Source organism: Epinephelus lanceolatus, chromosome 14 (genome assembly GCF_041903045.1).
Source record: "Epinephelus lanceolatus isolate andai-2023 chromosome 14, ASM4190304v1, whole genome shotgun sequence".
NCBI classification, from domain to species: domain Eukaryota; kingdom Metazoa; phylum Chordata; class Actinopteri; order Perciformes; family Serranidae; genus Epinephelus; species Epinephelus lanceolatus.
Window position 1 is genome coordinate 12,229,201 of NC_135747.1, and position 22,625 is coordinate 12,251,825.

A 22,625-nucleotide genomic window follows, 5' to 3' on the forward strand; every position below is an offset into this window, starting at 1 on the left:
AATCTTTCCTCTTTATTTCTGGCAAGACTTTCCAAATAGCATATTTGGTTGGAAAAATCAAGTATTCATCACTACAAGTCCTGTTTCATTACCTCGAAAGAAATTCCCTTCCACATATCACATGAAAGCAGCGGAATAACCAGCACAAACGGCAAAACATTTCGCATCCATTTGAATCTACAACGACTACGAATCTACACACAAAGTTTATCTCTGTGGCGATGAAGGGAGCAGACACAAATCCCTGCATACATCTCTAGGGCCATGAAGTGTCTCGGCGGTTTGTGCATTCTCGCTACAATGGTTTTCCCCCCTCCGTCAGTCTGTTACAATCATTAGCAGCATGCTAATCAAGGCTAATTACATTGAGACAGGCAGAAACAACTCATTTCTTATCATGACAGAGTGCCGCTCTGCCTGAAAATGTTGTGGCACTAAATAAGGCTCTGCTCATCATCAACAGTTTGTTTGTTGTGAGGTAAATGAATGTGAGCGTGTTTTCTCTTTGATTTCCATTGTTACTGTTGTCAAATGTTAATCAGTGTGCCTGGGCTTTTTCAGAGGCTGTAAATCAATTTTGTCTATTATACTGTCTACATGCGTTAGCTTAGATTATCCAAAAGGGATGTAAACAGCAACATCAATTAAAAAATTGTATTTAGTATTATGTTAGTGATTATTCTAAATCATGATGATGATTTCAAAATCCTTTTAAGTCAATCAATGTAGGAATATATGAACAAAGCACTTTCAGGAGTAAATGAAGCAAAGAAAAGTGGGAGAAGAACAGGAGGATTTGGAAGAAAGGCAAACAGGGAGGACGGAAAAGGATGTGAGGTTATCTAAGAGGAGAAAATGCGACAACAGGGTCTCATTGTAGGCAAAGTCTCTTCCACGGCGATGGATTGTAAGCGTCAGGCGGTGCAGATCCCCCTCTCTGCCCCCCTCTTCAAGTTACAAAAGCTCATTTTGGAGATTTTGCTGGCATGGCAGAAAAGGCCTCTGTTCCCCATTTTCCATATTTCATATACGGCCCATTGGAAAGCATCGTCTACGAGTGTCATGGCTTGGCACATTTACGAGAGATGCATTGAAGAACTTATCACTTGGAAGATATGCTTAAGTTCAGCGTTTTGAAAGTCACTGTGCACTGTATGGTAATTCACTTGTAAAGCTAAAGGTAAATTATTATCATCTAAATGGTTATGCCATCAATATATGCGAGTCAACTAAAACTTTGAAGTACAGAGTTGCAGGCTACAATAAAAATAATATATTTCATTTACATTGTTCTATTTAAATGAAATAACTATATAATTAAAAGGCAATGTAAAAAAATATTAGTACAAGGCAAAGAAAAAAAAGAGAAGATAAAAAGCATCCGTTAGTATTATTCAAGTCCAATGCTAACACAACACTGCAGTGAGATGTAAAGAGCCATCAATGGGCTTTAGAAACATCAGACATTTTGATTTGTCATAAAAGCACAGGTGTTGCTGATAATATTAATGATGGCTGAGTTCTATTCAAGTCTCCTAGTCAGTCATGGCAGTGAGCCAGCATGAATAATAATTAAAATGCTTTATGCTGTTAACACTTAAGCCTTTCCCACGAGACAAAACACTGACTGACAACCCTTAGGATATGGCTTTTGTCTTTAGTGGGAGAGGATACAATCAGCATTCATTCCTGGCACAAATGACTCTGCAGTAGTCTCAGATATATATGAACTCCAGCTCTGATTGGCAGTGATGGAAACATGGCACCTGGGTGGACATGCTAATCTTTGCCCCCTTTTTCCGGCAAAATGCTGCTTCGCCACTGTTAGTAACTTGTGTGACCCTTTGTCAGCGTAGCCAAAAATTTAATCAATTTCCATCCAGGTAGCACTCAAACTTTGTCCCAAATAGTCAGCGCTGAATTTGAAAGCGAGAATAAGTGACAGATATAGAAAGAGGTAACCACCGTAACATCTTCGCTGGCCTCTATGCTACTTTCTACTGCTTATTAACCAGTTAACCAGGCACATCTGTGTCATCAAATGTGACACACCAGAAAACAAAACAAAAACAGAGAGGCACACTTGTCTACTGGAAATGGGAAATAAGTATCTCACACTTTTTTTTGCAGGTTTTCCCACTTTAAAAAGCGCTGTTATGATTTTTAATTCAGGATTTTTACATGTACTGGTAATTTCAAACTGTAGTATTGCTTCTTTTTTCTTACTACGTTAGGCACCATCACAGAAAAAACCTGACCTTTATTGACGTCATCCTTTCAACACTAAATCAGATTCTTAAAGTTAACAGCCAACATTGTTCAACAAAGCCATAATTTTGGGGGTGTGTGCAAAACATTTGGTTGAAAACGTACACAGTGAAACTGAGATGATGGACTATTGTATAATTAATCAAGGCCCGATGATATAAAAGCAAATTTAACATGCTATTTGAAAAGATGCTCTGACTTTGTATATCCAATAATAATTTTGTAATAATTTTGCCGAACTAACTGTCTCAGTACAGTGTGGGTGTGTACGGAACGTGCTTGACTGACATCTACCTCAGTCCTCAGCTAGCTCTGTTGCACCTGATATGATGTTATAAATAACACTTTTATCATTCTCATTAGTTTGCTGAGTCTGGTGACATCACCTAATTCCCACCATAGCTCCACCCACCTCCAACCTGGTCTAATTAACCAATCTAAATAAAAACACCTGTGCTGGAGTGTAGAGCTCTTAACTGGTCCCTTAATTGGGTTAAAATGACCTACTTCTGTTTGCTAGATGGTCTATATCATCAGCTAAGTAGAGATGTAAGGTTTTGTCATATTTTACTTTAGATACTTTAGACAAAATATTTGGGTAACTGCCTGCAACATTTTGCACACACAGCTTAAGGGTACTGTCAAATGTGTCATTCAACAGTTGACACATGCGAACCTTCCAACTGAGCTGAATTAACCTCAACCTATCAAACTGAGCTCTCAGTTGGGTGCAACTTGTATATAGATCTGCATAAACAAATAGGGATTGTGTTTAGAATCAGAATCAGCTTTAAGAGCTAAATAAGTGCGTACACATGCATAGAATCTGACTCTGTTTTTTTGTGCTCTCAGGTACAAACACAGAAATAGACCTGCAGTTAAAACAAGGACAACAGAGGTGAACATAAACAGGGCCGCAGTGTGGATTATTCCTCGATGGCTCAAACTCAGAGCTGACCCTGGTCAACCCCTGCATCGACACGCTGAAGTGTCCTTGTGGAAGACACTAATCTGCACTTAATGGACTACCCAGTCCAGTGGTGCAGTGCTGACTCCGACCTCACTGACGGGGAAACTGAGCAAAGAGATTTTCTTGACTCAGTGTCACATTATTCTACCCAAGATTGTCTTAAGTAAGTCTGTGACCTTGTCCTCACAGCTAGCATTAGCTGCTAACCCAATGGGCACTAAAGCTAAAGCACTAAGCAACTTATCAGAAGGATTCCAGTGTGGGGCATTAAAGCTGACTGAGAGAGCAAGTGGAGCAACATTGGCCCAAAATCCTGCTTAGTCATCGCTTCTCTCGCTATGGTGAAAAAGTGCCACTTTCATTCCCGTGGTGATAAGGGAGAGTGAAAAGGCCGGAAACAGACCTGTGTAATGCTGATGGACGTAGTCGGTCTCTGAGTGAGCGGGGCTCGAGTGCGAGTCGGGGGGCTGAAAAAATGCAGCATCAGCAGTGGTGGATTTACTTGGATGAATGGTCTCGGCTCGGCGAGGAGGGTGGGTGGGTGGGAGGGGGTTGTAGGGTGGTGGGTGTCAAAGCAAGTGGCTGAGACATGGCTAATACTGCCAGTGAGCTGTGGCCACCTAAGTAATTACTACCTTTGCTGTTAGGCTAATCCCCAGAGCAGAGCAGCAAACTCAGGAGAGAAAAGCTTAGAGGCTCTGTGGAGCTCCCATCACCCGACGTCAGTTACACAGAGACACGGACCTGTCTCAGTCAGAGAGAGAGGACAAGGATGAGAGGGAGAGAGATCGCCTTTACTCAGTAGATAAATCATTTGTTTAAATCATTCTGATCCTTAAAAAAACACAAACATACAAAAATATGTTTAATCAAAAGCAGAAAAACAGAAGACAAACCTTTAACCTGGTCTTTCCTAAACTGACTGACAGCTTCTGTAATACCCACGCATACACTTAATTCAAGCTGTTCATTTTTCTGATGGTGTGCGCAGGTATGTCTACTGATTAAGATGTATATACATAAAACTATCAATCACAATATATGGGGTAAGATTGTGGCCACCCCCCACCTTTCTCTGTCCCCATATTACCTATCCATCTCAACCGTCTCCTGTCAACAAAGGCTAAAATGCTGAAAAAACATCAACTAAACAAAACTAACAAAAACAAATGTGTTCTTATGTTGTTCATGATTTGTTTACATCAGAAATGGTTGTAAAAAGAAGAGTACAAAAGGTCTATATTTTTGTTTATGGTTATACAGGAAAAACAAAATGCTTAATTCCTAATCTGTAGGTATGTTCCTTCAATTAAATATGTGAATATACGATGCAATCTATATGGTCGATATCTTAGTGACTGGACTGTCAACTAACACGGAACAGACAATCTAGAAATTATTTTTCTTTGGTTAATTTTTAGGGCAAATATATATATTAATACAAGAAACTTAAATATTCTGAGTCAAAAATTTCTCTGACAAATTACAAACATTAAAGAATTACTAATCATTTAAAAATCACATTTAAACTCTATATTGACTTTTTGTTTTGGACCAGCAATTACTAGGGTCAAGTTTGATGTCCTCTGTAACATTTGTCTTTTAGACATTATTGCATGATAAAAAGTTAACATTATTTTGACAATATTATGCCGCCTTTTTGTTGCAAATAAAAACTTCAAATTGCAATCTGTGGAACTTCTCTACATGTAAACCACCACAGAAAACAGAAAAACTGGCGCGTCTGGCATTCATTTTTAAGACACTCTACAGTTTTACCAAAGACAAAATAAAATAATAATAAATACTATAATGAATTAAAAGCTTTTTAAATCAAAATTATAGTCAGTTAATGCCAGTACAACTTCAAACTTCCCAGACATGTGAAACATATGTTTCATTAGAGCAAGCCCTCCTCTTCTACCAGTTAACTTAACATAAAGTCTACAAGAAGCCAGCTCAGCATCACTCTCTGTGGATGAACAGCTGCTGTGAGGGTTACCTTTGCGTTCCGAACGTTTCTTGCGCCTCCTCTTGAACCTGCGTCGGATCAGGCAGTAATAGGAGCCCAGATTCGGTGAGCCGTTGGTAAGAAGGGCCATGGCTTGGTCAGCACTTACACTGTCAGAAAATCAGCTAAGCAGCTGCCTAACAGCACCAGACTAACCTGGACCAAATATAACTTGAGCTTCTGGGATCTCACTGTGAACTCATGGTCTACCTGTCCTTCACACTTGTCCAGTTTGTGCCGTCAAGCTAATGATATTCAGTACTCCACACACCTGCAGCGTTTCTTTGTTTCTACTTTAGTCCTTCCCTCGTATCCAAACTCTCTCTCCCTCCCTCTCTTTCCTTTCCTCCTCCTCCCACTGTTTCTCTCCTCTGTTGACTCCATGTCTGCCCTATCAGTAGTCAGAGAGGGGAGGCGATGGGGTAGAGTGTGAAAAAGAAGGAGGGGACTAGCGGAGGAGAGAGACTTGCCGTGTTTTCATACGGTTGTGAATTAACAGCAGGAGCAGAATCAAAGTGTCTACCTGGCTAATCCTCTCTCAAAGTCACTGATGTCTCCAAAAAGCAAAAACAACCTCTCATACTCCCCCCCAGTGAAAGCACATGTGCACAATAAATACAACTCTGTATACTCACACACACTAATTTTTGTACACACACAACATTCAGATCTACTGATATGAAAAAGTCACTTTGTCCCTTTTACTCTAACTTAAAGATTTATATTTCTTGTGCTTGCATTCTCTCTCTACTTAGGTATCTCACCAGGGGTGTAAGGATGAGAGGTGTCTCAGAAAGAAGCACTCTGCCAACCTCTAGTGGTAATCTTTTGTAATTACACCTGTGATGAAACCACATCTTCCGAGCAGCACATTTCAAGCCACCACAGACTTACTAATGCTTAAAATGATGTTGACTGTGGCTGATTGATGGTCTTATTTGAAGTTATGTTAGTCTTGATGACAAATAGCATTCAAAAATCTATATGCAAAAGTTCAACCATGTTGTAGAAAGAGACAAAGAGACATCAACAACAGAAATGGAAAAAGTAGAGAAAAAAACTCACCTTTGGCTTTGCTTTGATGTCTGTGATCGGAAAAACCTGACAGAGAGAGAGGGAGAGAAGATGTTCAAAGTAAGTCAACAGCATAGTTACTGTCAAAGATCTGGATTACTGACAGGAACAGTGCGTAATATATGGTGAAACAAAGTTAGCAGAGGATACAGAGGGAAAGTAAAGGTACATACACTCAGTCCATCGGTGATTATTTATTGGAGTTTCCACAACAGCTGGTCTTTCCCAGCCACACACCGACTTGAATCATTCCAAACACTGTCTCCTGGGCAGCTGCAGCTTTTGTCTGAACCAATGGAATGCAGGTTTTTCCACTGACTGTGACTAGATCTATTAATTTAGTTGGATAACTGTTTTTCCTAATTAATGCACTGCAATATAACCTGAGTGCTACAGTGCTTCCCTGTAAGCAATGTATTTGGCAAATATAAGGCCCTTATTAAGAAATGCAATGTGGTGCTTTATGTGGCCAGTCGTTCCACAGAACACTGATCTCAACCAGACCAAATAAACATATTACTTCAATGTGTTCCCTGGAAAATAAATAGGCTAAAGGCTAAACAAAGTTCCAGACATCAGCATACCCCAAATAACAAAGCTGTCCCTGAACACAGGGGCAGAAAACTTTATTTTTCCTACTATCCAAAGTGACTTCACTATTTGACCATTTAACTTCAACTTTAGGCTAGATACATGTTCATATTAAGGTTAGGGGTTAGGGTTAGGGGGTTACAGTATCATGTTTTCTTCTTTTGGCTTTACCTTTGTACACTGGACTTTAAATTATCAATGACTATGAGTTAGAGTGATAGCAGAAGGGTAGTACAAGGTGTCTACATGCATACTGGCTCAACAGTGTAGAACTCTTGGAACTTTTTATACAAAGTCACTAAATTTTTGGAAGATGTATCCTAGCAGGACGGTTATTCTAAACATCCAGACGAGGCAACCAGTTTTTAATGCACCCACAACTGTTGCTGTTCCTGAATAGGTAAAATAAGGTGTTCTGGGGACTCCCTGAGAGGAACTGCCCACTGGGGAGCTCCCCTGAGAACTACATGTCCTCAAGGCTTCAAGGGCATTTTTTTCTGTCTGAATTTGCACCGCCAACAGGGTCATTGAACTGACGTACTGCCAGCCGTCCAGTGGTTGGTATAGCAACCAATTTCACTTGAACCAGTCAAAATTGCTTTCCATTTCCACCTTTGCATATAAGCTCAAAAGCCTAGACTTCACTGTCGGTCCATTTAACCACGTTATATACTGTATAGAGATGTCCCGATCCGAAGATCGGCTCCGATCACGTTATTTTTTACAAAATCGGAATCGGTAATAAAAGATCGGAGGAATCAAAAAAAAAATGGCCAGGTTTTTCATCTGTGTTGTTAACGGTTGCCTCTGCTTTCCAATGTATAAAGATATAGGCCTATTTTGTTTGTTGAAGACAAGAAGAAGATATTGAATTTGTTACATTTTGTGCTGCTGAAAAACTGATAAGCTTTTTGGATACTATTTATATAAAAAAAACAAACCTTATGGGACAACTCGGATGCATTCTTTTTTTCTTTCTTTCTTAATGCTTTGCAAAGTATCGGATCAGACTCGGTATCGGATCGGATGCAAAAAAAATGTGATCGGGACATCCCTAGTTATATATTGTGTTTTGTGTTGTTTGTTGTTCACAGACGGCTGATGTTTTATGAAAATGGTGGTTGCAGGTGCTGCATTGGTTGTGTTCAACCAATTAATGTACACTTGTGTCTGAACCAATTACCTTACTCTTATATCACTCAAGGTTGCTCTTGTATTGGGAGAGAACCTACTCTGAAATAGGACCTAAGTAAGTCTCTCAAAAACTCGTTCTAACAACCACAATTGTTCCTCTTTCGGTGCTGACAAAACAAAAAGGGGGGCCCTTAGAACTATGAAAACGTTTTTTTCATGTATACTTGATAAATATTGCAATTCAGATTCAGATTTCTGCACATGAACCTTCCAAAATGCAAGAAGTGGCTTGTGAAAAAGACTTGAAGCCCACAGAATGCTAACTAAACATAACAGTAAATCTACAGGCGGGTGTGAAGAAAAAAAAAGTCTTAAAGCTCCACAGCCTTTCTGGTAGATACAGCAGCTGGGGATAGAGATGATAGTAGAGGAATAAGAGACGAGGAGGGGGAGAAAAAATCAACACATAAAAGCTTGAGAAGAGGAAAAGAAATAAGAGGGAGGATATAGAGAAAAACCTTTGAGTGAAAAGGTAAGATAAAGAATGAGGAAATGAAGAGTGGGAGATGAAACTGGCTGAAGTGAGGAAAGGTAAAATGAGGTGAGGGAAATATTTCCACATAAAAACAAAGGATTCTCTTGAACCAAAAGTAGGATCTCTAACCTCTGGGGTTGTTTAAGGTCAACAAGGCTGTCTTCACTGCTGCCCAATTACTCCACAGCTCCCTTCCCACTGCTCAATGTTAAATATTCTTAAAAAGCAAATCAAGGTTTTGGGGTAGAAGTTTGCCAATCAAACACAAGAAGTTAAACTGAGCAGAAAGAGACGGAAAGGCAGAAAGACGAAAGCGAGACAGTGACTGCGAAACAGTCTAACAGAAAAAATTGGAGATAAAAAGGCAGATGGTCAGAGCAAGAAACAGAGAGACAGCCAAAAGTTTTGGGATAAGAGTCGTGGGGCAGAGAAGTCAGCCCCAGAGAGGGGATGAACCTAAATATTCTCCAGACGCAAATTCATTCATGGTTCTGTGTACAAGCCAAAGATAACTACGGTTGGCCAAGTCTCACCACAGCTGCCTTGGCTGGGTGACTTGTTTTTATTTTGCTTTGTTTTCGGAGAGGGAGACAAGTCAGTCCACCTTCCTTTAGTGTTTTAATTTACGTAGCAGACATGAGAGAAAAGTCTCAGTGCATGCCCCACAGAGACACATGTTGTTGCACAGACACAGAGTTTACCCACAGCTCTCTCTCTCTTGGCATTTTCAACACATACTGAATGGAGAGGAGGAAAGAGGCTGTGGTTATGCAGCCGATACTCAGTGGTTATCCAGGCTGAATTTAAAAGCGTTCCAGACTCCAAATAACAGCTCAACTCCTGGTGGCCTTTTGCAGCGGTTAGACAGAGAAACACAACCATTGACAAAAACAACCTCTTAAACTGTTTCACAGGCAAGCGATCCAGGCTACTGTGGTGAGCCCATCTGTTGGTTCATACTGTAGATGTACTCACAGTCAACTAAAAAGCACAAAGCACTAAAAATAGACTCAGTGGGAACAGCATTTTTTTTCTTCCCTAAAGCCGTTCATCTGAATTTTAAAGACAGTTCCAGGGATGCAGAATTTTACAAGCTCAGTATTACGCTTAAATCATGCTTCACTGCTAGTGGCTTATTAGATTTTGCTGCCTAACCTGTGCAAAACTACCACAAACAATACAGAGAAATACACAGACATACACTCGAAAAGTGCAGTACAGCCAAACACCAGTGAGGGGAGACACTTCAAAAGGGGTCAGATGTCAAATGCTGCAGCATCATTAAACTGACATGTTGACATTTTTACTTTAACAAGGAGCACACGAGACCCTTCAGCTACACCAAAATATGCTCATTAGTATTTATAAGCATTCCTCATTAAAACTGGGCACCACAAACCAAAAGCCCTCCGTCTAACAAGCTATTTTGAAGCAAGCAAAAGCAAACTAATAAGCTGACGAACTAACGAACATCTGGAGTAGAATAATATAAAAGCCAAACCTCAGAGTGTTCCCTTGATGTTGATGAAATTTTGTGAAAAATCCTACATTCTTTTGTCTCTTTCAAGACAGAAATTTACCAGTGTGTTTCAGCTGCATGTCAAAGCAGTTATCATGGTGGAGAACCTAAAAACCAAACATATGAGCCCGAATACCTGAACCTGAAGGCAGATGAAAAATGTCCAGGCTGGAGTGGAGCTCCATTGCCTTGTGAGGAAGTCACGTTCCTAAAGCTACACTCACTGAGCCTCATCTTGTGCGCAGAGTTTGGCAAAGACTTAGACAGAGGGAGAGATTGTGTTTGAGAGATTAGTAGAGACAGAAGAGGAGAGCCTTTTAGAGCTGCTGGGAGTTGAGGTTAAGTGTAGTATGTGTGTGGGGTTGTCATATTAGTCTAATAGTCTTTGAAGACCGGAGTTTGGGGGGGGGGGGGGGGGGTGAACGGAGAGATACAGGGTCTTTAGTTGACACAACGTGATCAGAAGCACTGGAGTAAAAAGGACATCTGAGAGTGGGCTGGACAAGAATTAAGTCAGAAAGGTTGATTATGAAAGAGAATGATTATGAAAGAGAGGCAGAAAGTCAGTCAACTGCGCGCGATAAAGAGGAGTGCGTGACTGTAAACCTCGACTCCCGGTCTTCAGCCAAAAATTAGGCCAGTGGCTCGGTAACCACTAGCCACACACACACTAACACACACACGCAGAGAGGCTCGCTGGTGTCCTGAGAGCCATTAAATGCTCCCCCTCCCTGTGACCTAGCTTTTTCCTCACACGTGTATACACAGGGACACATTTTAATTAATCCATCATTTAATTACATGTTTTATGATTGTGCTGTGATTGATTGTGTGTATATGTGTCTGTCCGTGTGTGTGTGTGTGTGTGTGTCTGTCTGTGTGCAAATTCAAAGGAGAGAGATGCTGGATCACCATGCACTCTAATTTCTCCCCTGTGAATGTCTGGCAGTGTTTTTGTTCTACCTACTCTTGTCCAGCAGAGGGCAGCACTGCTACAAGATAATTAAACATTATGCAGCATGTACACAGAAGAAGGGTGAATGTTGTTCCTTTTGCTTTAACGTTTTAATGTTCTTTTCAGGTATACTGCTGTAACTGCTCACGTTATGCTGCTGCATCCTAGATGGAGGTAAAATCAGTGAATGGTTGGGAAATGTTTGCATTTCGTAAAGCTTTTTCCTTCCTCACAGTGACAGCATTGGCCAACATGGAGATGCACTGTGAAACACATTTTTTTTGCACAGTTTGTGGGAGTGTATTTGAGTCAAATTGGAGTTAAATAGGCACACGCCTGAGCAGAAGGTGCTGACTAAGAGAATGCATCAGATCGGACCACTCTCATCACATATACACACAAAGATGGTTTTAGAACAGCTGCTAGTGCTAAAAAAAAATTCCTGTTCTGGCAATTTTCACTTATGAAGTAAGAGGCCAACAACCTACCCACATGCTCAATGTAATAAAGTATTCATGAATCTAGATATTTAAAAAACTCAACAGCAATTAGGGATGCACCGATCCGATATCTGGATCGAATATCGGCCCTGATATCGTCAAAATAGATGGATCGGGTATTGGAAAATGCAACCTATACCTGAGGCGATCCTTTCCCTTTTAATCTATTACGACGCGAGCTACGTCATACGTCATGGAGTGAAGGAGAGAATCTGCTGTGTGGAGGTATTTCACACTATTTTAACTGCTGTTGCACAATTGTTTATTTTTGTTAAAAATAAATAGTGTGTGTAGTCTGTGTAGTCATCAATGCCTGATGCCTCTCGTCTTTTCTGTTCTACATGTAAAGGTATATAGCTTTTTAGGTCAACCATGGTATCGGATCATAATCAGGTATCAGCTGATACTGAAAGCCACAGCATCGGGATTGGTATCAAAACTGAAAAAGCTGGATCGGTGCATCTCTAACAGCAATGTCACTTTCTAGAAACCATGACCTGTTTCTCTAGATAATCCACAGACCATCATGTAAGAACTTTTTTCTTTTTACTGAACTTCACCCATCAACTTTATCAGCTAGCAGAAGGAAGTGTGCATCTACTCATGGAAGAGAGGCTTGGACTTGTGACAGTATTAGATGTAAACATTAATGGCGTCCTTCTCAGCTGAGGTGTAACGTTAGCTAGCTCAGTGGTGCTGGCTTAGCTAGCAGTAGATACACACTTCCTCTGCGGGGTGATACAGTTGGCAGGTGCAATTTGGTGAAAAGACAACAGTTCCTACATGAAGTTGCTCACAACAAGATCTATTGATTATCTGGAGTAACCTGGTCATGACATTTGGAAAGACACATCGCTGTTGAGTTTTTCAAATGTATTATTTTGGCCCTTTGAGCACGACAAGCAGAGTGCCATCTAGTTCCACTATACTGGAGAGAAGGTAGACATCTCTACAGCCAATATCTCCGACACTCAGCAACTCACACCAAAACAATCTAGATGAATACACAGCACTACACGTGAGAGGAAAAGTATGTTTGTTTTTTTTAAATTCTGGGCTGGACTGTCTCTTAAACAGAAATTAACTGTCTCTTGTGGACATTTTTTATTTTTTGTTAGTCTAAACCATTTGACTAAAAACATGTTTTAACAGGTTATCAGCCTAGATCTTAGTGACCTGTAATATCAACTAGAATAGTTTGCAGACATTTATTTATATATCCAGCATGGTTTCCCAGCAGTGCTGTTTTGTAGTCATATCCACGTCTGTGTGCTGTTTAAAGGGAGGGAGTCTGTGATCCTGAATTGAAGGATCCTTGGAAGTCCATGTTAGACTGCATATTTCAGTGCGCTAAGCATTTATGTGACGGGTAGAATTCAAAATGTAAGGCATTAGAAGTGGCTCCACATTTCTCGTCCTATTTGCAATAGTAAAGGGCTCTAAAGATTTTGTGTTGCCAAAACCATTTTAGTCCCGTGATGTGTAAGGAATGGCATGGTCTCTGGAGGCTACACTGCTTTGTTAAACATAAAAAATGATACATGGGGTGTCGGTGGCTTGGTGGTAGAGCAGGCGCCCCATGTACAAAGCTGTTGCCGCAGCGGCCCGGGTTCAAATCCAGCCTGTGGCCCTTTGCTGCATGTCACTCCCTCTCTCTCCCCCTTTCACACTTGTCTGTCCTATCAATTAAAGGCTTAAAAATGCCCCCCAAAAAAATATCTTAACAAAAAAAAAAAAAAAGATACATTTCAAGGTTTAGCATCACAGAGAACTGTATTCAGCCCCTGACAGAGATGCTAATAGCTTGGCTGAGCACTCCATCAAACGCAATTGGCAGTGTGGGAAGCCAGTGAGGGAACATGCCCTTGACACCATACTGATGGCACAAATTGGTTGGTTAGAGGTCTGTGAAATGGGGTGGAATCTGCAGGGGATGGTGCGGGCCTTCATATTTGTAATGCCCTCTTGATGAAGCCTCTCAGTGGCAGGTGAAGAAGCAGCTGGTGGCTCCACATGTATCAGAGGGGGCACGCGGCCTCGACAACCTCACCAACAGTGAATGGTAGGGGTTGCTTTGTATGAGATATAGATATCCAATATGAATGCCAATAAATAAGTAAATAAATACTTAAAACTGTAAAAGTGCACCAAGCTACAATGCGTTCCATATTTGGTCTCATTGCAGGTACTGAATATTTGCTGTGCACAGCATTTATCTTCACTGTTAGTGAAGCTAAACAAGAGGGGCTGCCTTCTAAAAAAACCCACATCTAATGTGAGGGAATACACACATGCACACACACACATACACAGTACCACACAACCATCCAAGAATTATCTATAAACAAACCAGGCCGCCAAAATAATCTTGTGACTTCTACTAGCTTCCAAAAATCTGATTATCCACATTATTTCAGAAACCCCAGTGCTTATTTTGCATCATTTACCAGCTGCTATTTTTTATTAGTCTCTCTCTAAATAGGAGCCTGTTTCTGATCTAAATAAGAGGGCCTGTAAATAGGAATGACTTAATTCTTCCTATGGGAGTTCCCTTTAGTTCCCAAGCCTACCATCAGCTCACACTGCTGGGTGTGGTCCCCTCCTTAACCAGCCTCCAGCTCTCTGCCCGGGACAGATCCGCTCCACTGACTTGTGGCTTTGGGGTTTTGGCAGGAGCCTGACCAGCAGTGGTGTATGTTCGCACGTATGTGTCTTGTGTGCATGTGTGACCAATGTAAGCATGAGGGGAACAATGGGTGGCTCTGTGTTTGCCCCCTCTGGCAATAATACACACCTGAAGGGCAAAGCCAACAAGCTGTAACAAAGGAGAGGTGGGGTAAGGGCAGTGGACCTCAAGCCACACTGGCTGAGTTCGAAATTACATACCAACTAACTATTCATACATATGTGTGATGTAAAACAGAGTGTGTAGTGGGTTCCGCATAAATAGTATGTAGATTTTGTGTATGTGAGAAAAGACGTATAGTAAACTGGCAAGAATTTCTGAGAAACATGAGCTGACTCAACGCACTAAACTGACCGAAAATGCACTACAGCTCTTCAGACTGTCTGCAACAGTTAAAATAATTAATTTATACATTGGATAAAATAATTACAAATGACGGCAAGTGACGTTAAGTACAATTTTTGTTAATGTCAGCACAGAAAGTGCCATTTGAAGCCAAGAAGCGTGCCCGGGCACACGCATGCACTTGAAATCTGCTCAAGCTGAGGTCATATAAACATACATGCTCAGGTTACTCAGGTCACTCGTAGGCAAAAGTGCTTAAGTCGTAATTTTTATGTGTTTGGAAAGTACTGAGCATACGACTGAATAAATGAGACTTGGATTATACTGCAGGAGTTATGCGAGACTTTGTTAAAGGACGTTTTGATATAGTTTTGCTGCTATTAAATGCAATACCTGTAATCTTTGTTGGATTCTCCGTTCACCGTGGAGGCGTGCATGAATTCAACGTAACACACACTGAGTAATTGACATAGAAATGGTCAACTACAGGTGAAGTATTCTTTTAAGAGGAACAACGCGAGAGCCACATGTATAATGTCTTATGGAAAACATATTTAAGACAAATAATAATTAAATATTTTAGTGTTAAAAATATTTTTTACATTGAGTGGAAGAGATGATGTTGATTTACATTTGTCATAAATAATTTTCATTCAACTGTAGCTCAGACTGGTAACGTCTTGATAGATACAGTCATGTGATGCTTAGAGATGTATTGCTTGACTAAGTATGAACAGGCTGCTGGTAATGGCACATTTAATCATTAATTTAGTGGGCAGTATGCAGGGTAGTTCATATTGCTTGAGTATGCAGTATGATAGTAGTGTCGCACCCATCTCAGAAATATGTCAGTCGAATCAGATTTGGCTGTTCAACATAAACATTCGACTATTGATTCCTTTTTTTCTCCCTCTTTTTTCTTTTTCGTCCACATTGGCGGGACATTCAAGGCGACAGTGACTTTTACATAACATAGTAAACAAGTCACATGAGCCCTCCGAATCAATGCCTGGGCAAAGGCTCTCTTTCTACAGGCAGCTGCCTTTGTCTCAGTCAGACTCACCCCTGGTTTGGGTCAGTAGTTGCCTGTAACAGAGAGCAGCGTGAAAGCGAGGACCGCTCAGTCTGCAGCTAAATCTGGGGAACGAAACGTCCCCAAAGGTACACTGAGTGACATGCACAAAACCCCCCACCGACTGCTCAACTTGAAGAAATCTGTTGGCTGATGAGTCTCTGACTGCTGATTTGAAATCAGGGGGCAGCCCTATGTATTTCATATATACAAAACTCTAATGATTTTCCTACACACATGTCCAGAGTGCCCATAACAAAAGGTATCACGTCCCCTCTGCCTTTTGTGCTTCTCCAGTTTCCCTTGAGATTCTTAGAGATAACGATCTGAGGTGAATACCAATCAAGCTGAGCTGTTTTGATTTTATTCCACAGCTGTCACGTTGTTCCTGATGTCAGCGCTGGCTCGGCTGAGCTGCTGCAAACATTTTGACAACAATCTCGGGGAAATCCTGCAAGATTTGAATGTTGTCATGGCAACAGAAATCCAAGTTGGGGCTTCACGTTCCAGCTGCAGGTAGGCTGCATGGCTCTGGAACACTGATCAGTTTGGAGAACAAAAACTTTCATAGTTTTTTGCATTAGATCACAGGTTCCGTGTAAAAAAAAAAAAAATTAAAAAAACATCACTGAGACACTCCCAGTCAGAGTGTGAAGATGACACATACTTGGAGATGTCAGGAGATGTCAACACAGATTACCTGTCTAACTGAGAACAACTGACAATGAGCAGTGTTTTCTTTCAAGGATGCTTGAGGATGTTTTAATAGTAAACTGAAGTGATGATAGACACAGTGTGGCTGGCAGTATCCCTGCATACTGTGTGCCCCATCAAACGCAAAAACACACACGTTAGTTGTTCATAATCTACAACAGAATTTCTATCCTGCTTCCTGTCATGCTGAACCACGGTGCATTTCTCCTCACCTCTAATAGTCCTCCCTCTCTTTATTATATGTTACAACATAGATGTCAGCACTTTTTTCCTATGACGAATGAGCCTCTTTTCTCAGCCAATTTATCTTTCTACCCTGCTGTGTGCCCTTGTTGACGGGACAACCTTCCATTTCCTGTGCTGTGTGCAAGAAGAGGGGAACTTGAGGTCACAGGGAAAGAAATGGATCTGGTGGCAAAGTGGAAAAGGATGGAAAAGAGCGGTATTTAATTAACAAGGCAAGGACAGAGGTACTGAGGTGGAGTGAGATGGACAGAGAAATAAGATTGAAAGGGCAGTAAAATTTGTTTAAAGAAATAATAAATATACTAAAAAAATTCAAACTCCATAATCAGCTTACTTTAAAATTTCAGCACTACCATCAGATAGTGAAATAAAAGCCAGTGGAAGCCTGCCCTGAAACTATTGGATTGACTTTATAACACACACACACACACACACACACACACACACACACACTTACTCAAAAGGTTTTTACTGCACTGCAATGCGGTGTGACATTGAGGATAATGACTGCACTCACGTACACACACATACACACGGAGACCCACATGTGACTGCAGAAAAACACCTCTGAATACACACACAAAGCACATAGACGTGAGCAGGCGTGGTCAGCCACTGTTTAAAATGACATTTTAAGGCCTACACAGTTGAAAAGCTCCGTGGGGGTCATTTGTTATTGGACAACATGGAGGAAGAGTGGGGACGTCGTGACAGGTGAGTGTTGGGGACTGCAGCAGACTTTCATTGATGCTCAGCACGACTGTCAATTAGTAACAGTGCTCCTAACTAAAGGCAAAATACGTTGTAAGTTTAAAATGACCCACATTACCAGTCTTAAAATGACGTATAAAAATGTTTTCTAATCTGCCACCCTGAAGGTCAAAGAAAAGTTTGTAGGAATATGTATGTTCCATTTGTGGCTCTGGCCAACAGTTTTATTGGTTACGAAAATGTTGTGCTTTCCAAAGTAAATACTGACTTAAAAAAAAAAAAAAAAAAAGGTTCTAATGGGACAACACACACAAAAACTGAGACAATGAGAGATTTTAAACAAATCGTCGGGTTAGTAAATTTATCGAGAGGAAATATAGGCAAATGGAAAAATCATTTCCAAAACTGTTTGTTGTAAACAACATTTAGTTTACAGGCGAGCTTCTTAGTTCAACCGTCTGTGGCTGTGCAAAGAGGGATAACTGCCATCATCAGGGGAGCACCACCTTTCAGTTTTACCTCTTAATTAGTTAATCTGCCTGAACTGTCAAACTGTTTACAAAATGTGTCACTGTCTGACTGCTAGTGTTTGTTGACCCACTGTACTCTTTTTTTAGCAATGTCACCATGTTCCAAGGTCCTCAACTTGATGATCAGACTGAACTGCCATTTTTGTTTCATTCAATCAGCCTGACAGCGTGTTCACCAGTGCAGTTCCCATGGAACAGGCCGTTTGCTGGGCCTGTGGTATTGCTGCTTACAGCTTTCTCAAGAAGCCTTCATACAAACTTCTACTTCTTCTACCACTGCCAATAGTAACATTTTGCTTAGAAAATTTTCCGTTAGAAAAAGGGTGAAAAGTAAAGCACGACAGTGTTTGCCTGCGGCAAAACTAAATCATTAACTCTGCCCTTGAAAAACACACTCAAGTTGTGGCTCCTTGCGGTCAGAAACACTGGTAAGAGAAACTTAGCTGAGGTACAGCTCAGCTCGTACAGCTCATTTCCAGATTGGCATATTAGTTGTTTGCTTTAACCATAACCACGCAGTTATAAAGTCGAGCATGCATTTAAAGGGGCTCTATGCAAAATTCAGAGCGTATGAGCTGTCTGGACACGGTTCTCGACATAAAGGTGGCTGGGTCAGTGGCTAGCAGCTAACAATGCTACCTCCATAAACGGTGCTAAACAACAGCAACAATTCTGACAGAGCTAACAGTGTTAACCAAGTAGCCCGAGCATCTGTCCTAAGCTTTCGCGTTGATGATGTCCCGATATTAGCAGTAACTGCCGTATGAGTGCAGTGCAGAGCGGCAGTGGTGAGCTAACAAGTACTAACATGAACACGTGGCTGGACCAGCTACCACAACAAACCACAGAGAAGCTCGAATTAAACCACAAAGAGAGAGCATGAACTCATTCTCTACTCAGGACACCATTACTCCACTACATCATCGCATAGCAAATATTAGTTTACTGCTATGTTAATATTGTAAATGTTGAATACAAAATCTTTAATAAGAGATGGCATTTCACCACTGATAATGTTGCTACCATCATAAGTTAGTATGGCAAACTTACACAGTTTCAGTTGCAGTGGCGCTCAAGTGTTTGGTTGTAAAATGAACATATCCAGCGTAAGAACGTTACTGGTGACTAATTTCCCAATCGACCAAAAATTTTTTAAGTTTTTAAGTGGAAGCATATCTTGCGAGGTCATTGTCATGATGAGCTGCGTTATCTTCTCAGACCAGGCGGGATCATAGCATCTCTGGATAACAATGTCAAATTGGCCTAAGTGTGGCTTGCACTACTAGCAGCAGCAGCCATCGTTCCATGCAGGTTAACATCCAAATGCTTGAGCTGAATGTGGTTGCACATTGCTCCAGTCAAGTAATTATATGCCAGTTTTTTCTGACACAGTTTACATGCTTACATTTTACTTTTTTCAGATCAAAGTACTGCCTAACCGCGCTGGTTTTGCGATAGGACATCTCTTCAGTTTCCCACCGTGCTGTTTTAAAACTCCAGTCTATGCGAGCATTACCGCGAGGAGGGGAACTGCTGTCTGATGGCTCTGTAGCTTCAACTAGTGGCGGGAGGCTGCATGACAGTAAAGCGGCCTCGTACATTAATAAAACACTAATTGGTTTAACTGACTAATATTTCTGGTGCTGACTAGTGAGGGAGTGGACGATTTATCATTTAGATGACTAACTCAGTCCTCAGTCCTGAAACCCACCCCTGCTGCTGCACAAAGCGTTGTTTGCTTGTTTGTTCAAAGTAAAATAAAACTGAATGTGTGGCATGTTCAATTCGCACCAAATTCAACAATGCGCGTCCCCAGCAACACACTCGCCAAGTGGGAAGTCTACTGGATTTAAACAGTTCTTGAGATATGCAAAGAACTTACATACAGACAGAGATTCCTTGCTTTACAGTTAGCCATTTTCTTGTCTGAAGATGCGTGCGATAGGAGGAGATGGTAATTTTCATTCAATACAAAAGTAGTAGTGGTTGCTAAGAGTAGTTCACTTATGTCTTCTTCAACAATTTAAGAGTTGCTATTTTAGTAGGTTTCCATAGAACAACCTCTATATCCGAACTGATCTTATCAACACTTGTAGGTATTTGCTATTTTTCAGTGACGTAGTTACTGTAGGTAGCATGACAAGAGGGAGCCAGAAAACAGATCATCTTACTAGTGTGAACAAACTGCTGCTGTTTCTATGGATAGAACAATGTACATTAAAAACAGCCGCACAGTCACAATGGTGATGGACTACTGCTTCACAATTTATTTCACTTGACATTATTAGTTATTTTCTATGGAGAAAGTCAATGCTACGGCAACATTTGTTCCTCAGGCAGATATCTACACCGAGGCAGAGGGGATTCAGCAGGGCTGCGCAACGTCAACATTTTCACATCGTGACTTGGGTGTTTGATTGTATGAAAATGATGTGCAAGTATTTCTGCCTCACTCCATTTTATTTTCTCTTGTTCCCACTCGGTTCATGGATTTGTTGTTTACTTTCCCATGGAGAGTAAATATTTCTCATGGTGATTAACTATTACAGCTTGGGGAGGACTAAACATTATTAAGGTGATATTGCTAATAACTCTGTACTGAGCCTTTCTCAGCAGAAGGTCTATTCATTGTGGCACAACTGTAAACAGAGGAGGCAGCAATTGAATTGTTGGTCAGGTGGTCCAGACATTATCCTGTTTACTCAAGTGTTAGATGTTGTTTCTGGTACAGAGCACAATATCCCAAAGGAACCCACCAGCCCTGTTGCAGTAACAACAAGGGCTGCACAATGTGTTGTTGTTTTATTGTCATGGTGATGTCAACGACTGTTAAACACATCCCTAATGACTGCAATATTGCTCTATGAATACAGTAACAACATATCAAATTACATTCTGTCTGTAGGAGCTATATGTCTGATACATGCTTGATGTTAATTCTGTGGCCAATGAGACTGAGCCCTCACCGTTGGGCAAGGTCCAAAAAAGTTACATTGAGCCCGTAAATAAAATCAGCCAGTTGTCTGATCAGGCCAGTGCTCGAAAGAGCAAGCAAGCATTGTTACTATATGTCTCCTTAACTCTCCAAGACTTCACTCTGCTCTACCTGTATCCGTCTTTGTGCAAGCAGAGCATGTAGTATGAAGAAGGAGGCAGGCTTGCTTACTTATGAATATAATGGTAATCAATCTCTGGAGCTGGAAAATAAAAAGCGAAGTGTCAAAAACTGCAGTTCTTTGAAAGGTCACTTAAGGCTGGTTCCAGAAGCCTGTCAATCCCCATGGACTCCCATGTTAAAATGCCCAACTTAACAGCATAAATAAACATGTTTACAGCCTGGTACAAAAAACAGTTTTGGTCTCTATAGCTAATCGCCCCCTTTTCATGACAACTATAACTATGTAACTTAGCCATTTATACTATATTAAGGCTTAAAGTTAGGCATAATTGAAGGCGGGGCTGCTTTGAGTGCATGATGTCTGCTGATACTGTCTTCTTTTTCTAAGTCAGATCCACCCCTTGCTCCTCCAAAGTGCCAGCCTGTAGCCCAAATATGCTCACTTCCTGTTCTAAAACCCCAAGATGGCAACCGCCATAATGCCACACTCGGTAGCTAGCTACATTAATTATTTTTACATTCTATAGTTGAAACACAAACGAACAGTCATGAGGTCTTGGAGAAAAACAAACAGCTGGGTTGAGATTTGTGTTATAAGCATACTGCTTCAGGGAATAGCTCAGTGCGTAGCAAGGATGTGGTTGAGCAGAGAGATAGCAAGACAGAGAAAGTGACAATGGATATGCTCAGTAGGCTTGGGCATTATTATGGCATTACAGTACACCATGGTATTCAGAAATCCAGATGGTATGATTTTTTAGTTCCGTCAAAAATACAGCTGCTAATTTTTCAATTTAACTTGCGTGAAGAGGCTATATTGAGAATGTGTTATATATAGTGCACATTATGCACCACCAGTCAGTCAGTCGCTACTGGTGGAACAGGCAGCTGAGCAGGAAAATATGGAGACTGTAAGTGGTGAGGATAACGTTACGGGACTGGAAACAGCAAGCTCGCAATTGCAGAGAGGGACTGCAGGGGAGAGAAGAGCATATTTTCATATCTAACTTAGTAAATTCAGAGTTTATTTCAACCAAACCAGAGTTGATACTTCTTGGAACAGTGAACTAACAAGGAGTTTGCAGAAAGTGTGGCTTACTTTCAGTTACCAAGGCAGTTAAGCTAGTGTTCAGTGAAAGAGAGCAACTTAGATTCAGAAAGTGTATGGTTTTATTTAAATTTTTAAAGGAAGGAAAAAAAAAAGTAAAAATATTTCCTTTACTGACAATTTGTGAGCATAAACAGTTTATTTATTAGACTAAAAAGGTATAAGAGCCTGCCTAATCAGGGGGTTAGGCAGTGCTGGACACAAATACTGTCATCTTCCTCCCGGACAGAATTTCAGAAAGGCATGAAGGTATGAAAATATAGATACCATCAAACCTTGCCTTTAGAGAAGAAATTATCAGTAAAGTTGTCAAGTGATTGTAGAGTACAGTGTAGGTTTTAATTTGTCCATGATACACTTCAGCTCCTAAAGACCAAAGTAAAGTAAATATAAATAAACACCAGTACAAGCACAAGTGATGTGCAGGTCTAAGTTAAGAGCTGATTACACTTTAATATCTGTATCTAAAGGGATAGTTCAGATTTTATGACTGGGGTTGTATGAGGTACTAATCCATAGTTAGTGTGTTACATAACAG

The 22,625-nt window shown here is 40.8% G+C and overlaps 1 protein-coding gene across 3 annotated transcripts in view; it reads right to left on the reverse strand.

Moving 5' to 3' along the window:
- adarb1b (adenosine deaminase RNA specific B1b) overlaps positions 1–22,625 on the reverse strand; it is a 142,210-nt gene that overhangs the window by 43,773 nt on the left and 75,812 nt on the right. For 2 of the 3 annotated variants that reach the window (XM_033613584.2, XM_033613592.2), the window contains one exon: positions 6,315–6,350. Coding sequence is in view for 1 of the 3 variants with exons in the window: in XM_033613575.2 (XP_033469466.1) it covers positions 5,241–5,340 (100 nt within the window). In the remaining 2 variants the exon portion in view is untranslated. Of the gene's footprint in view, positions 1–5,240; positions 5,525–6,314; positions 6,351–22,625 lie in introns of those variants that run through there. The other variant, XM_033613575.2, reaches the window with a different exon arrangement.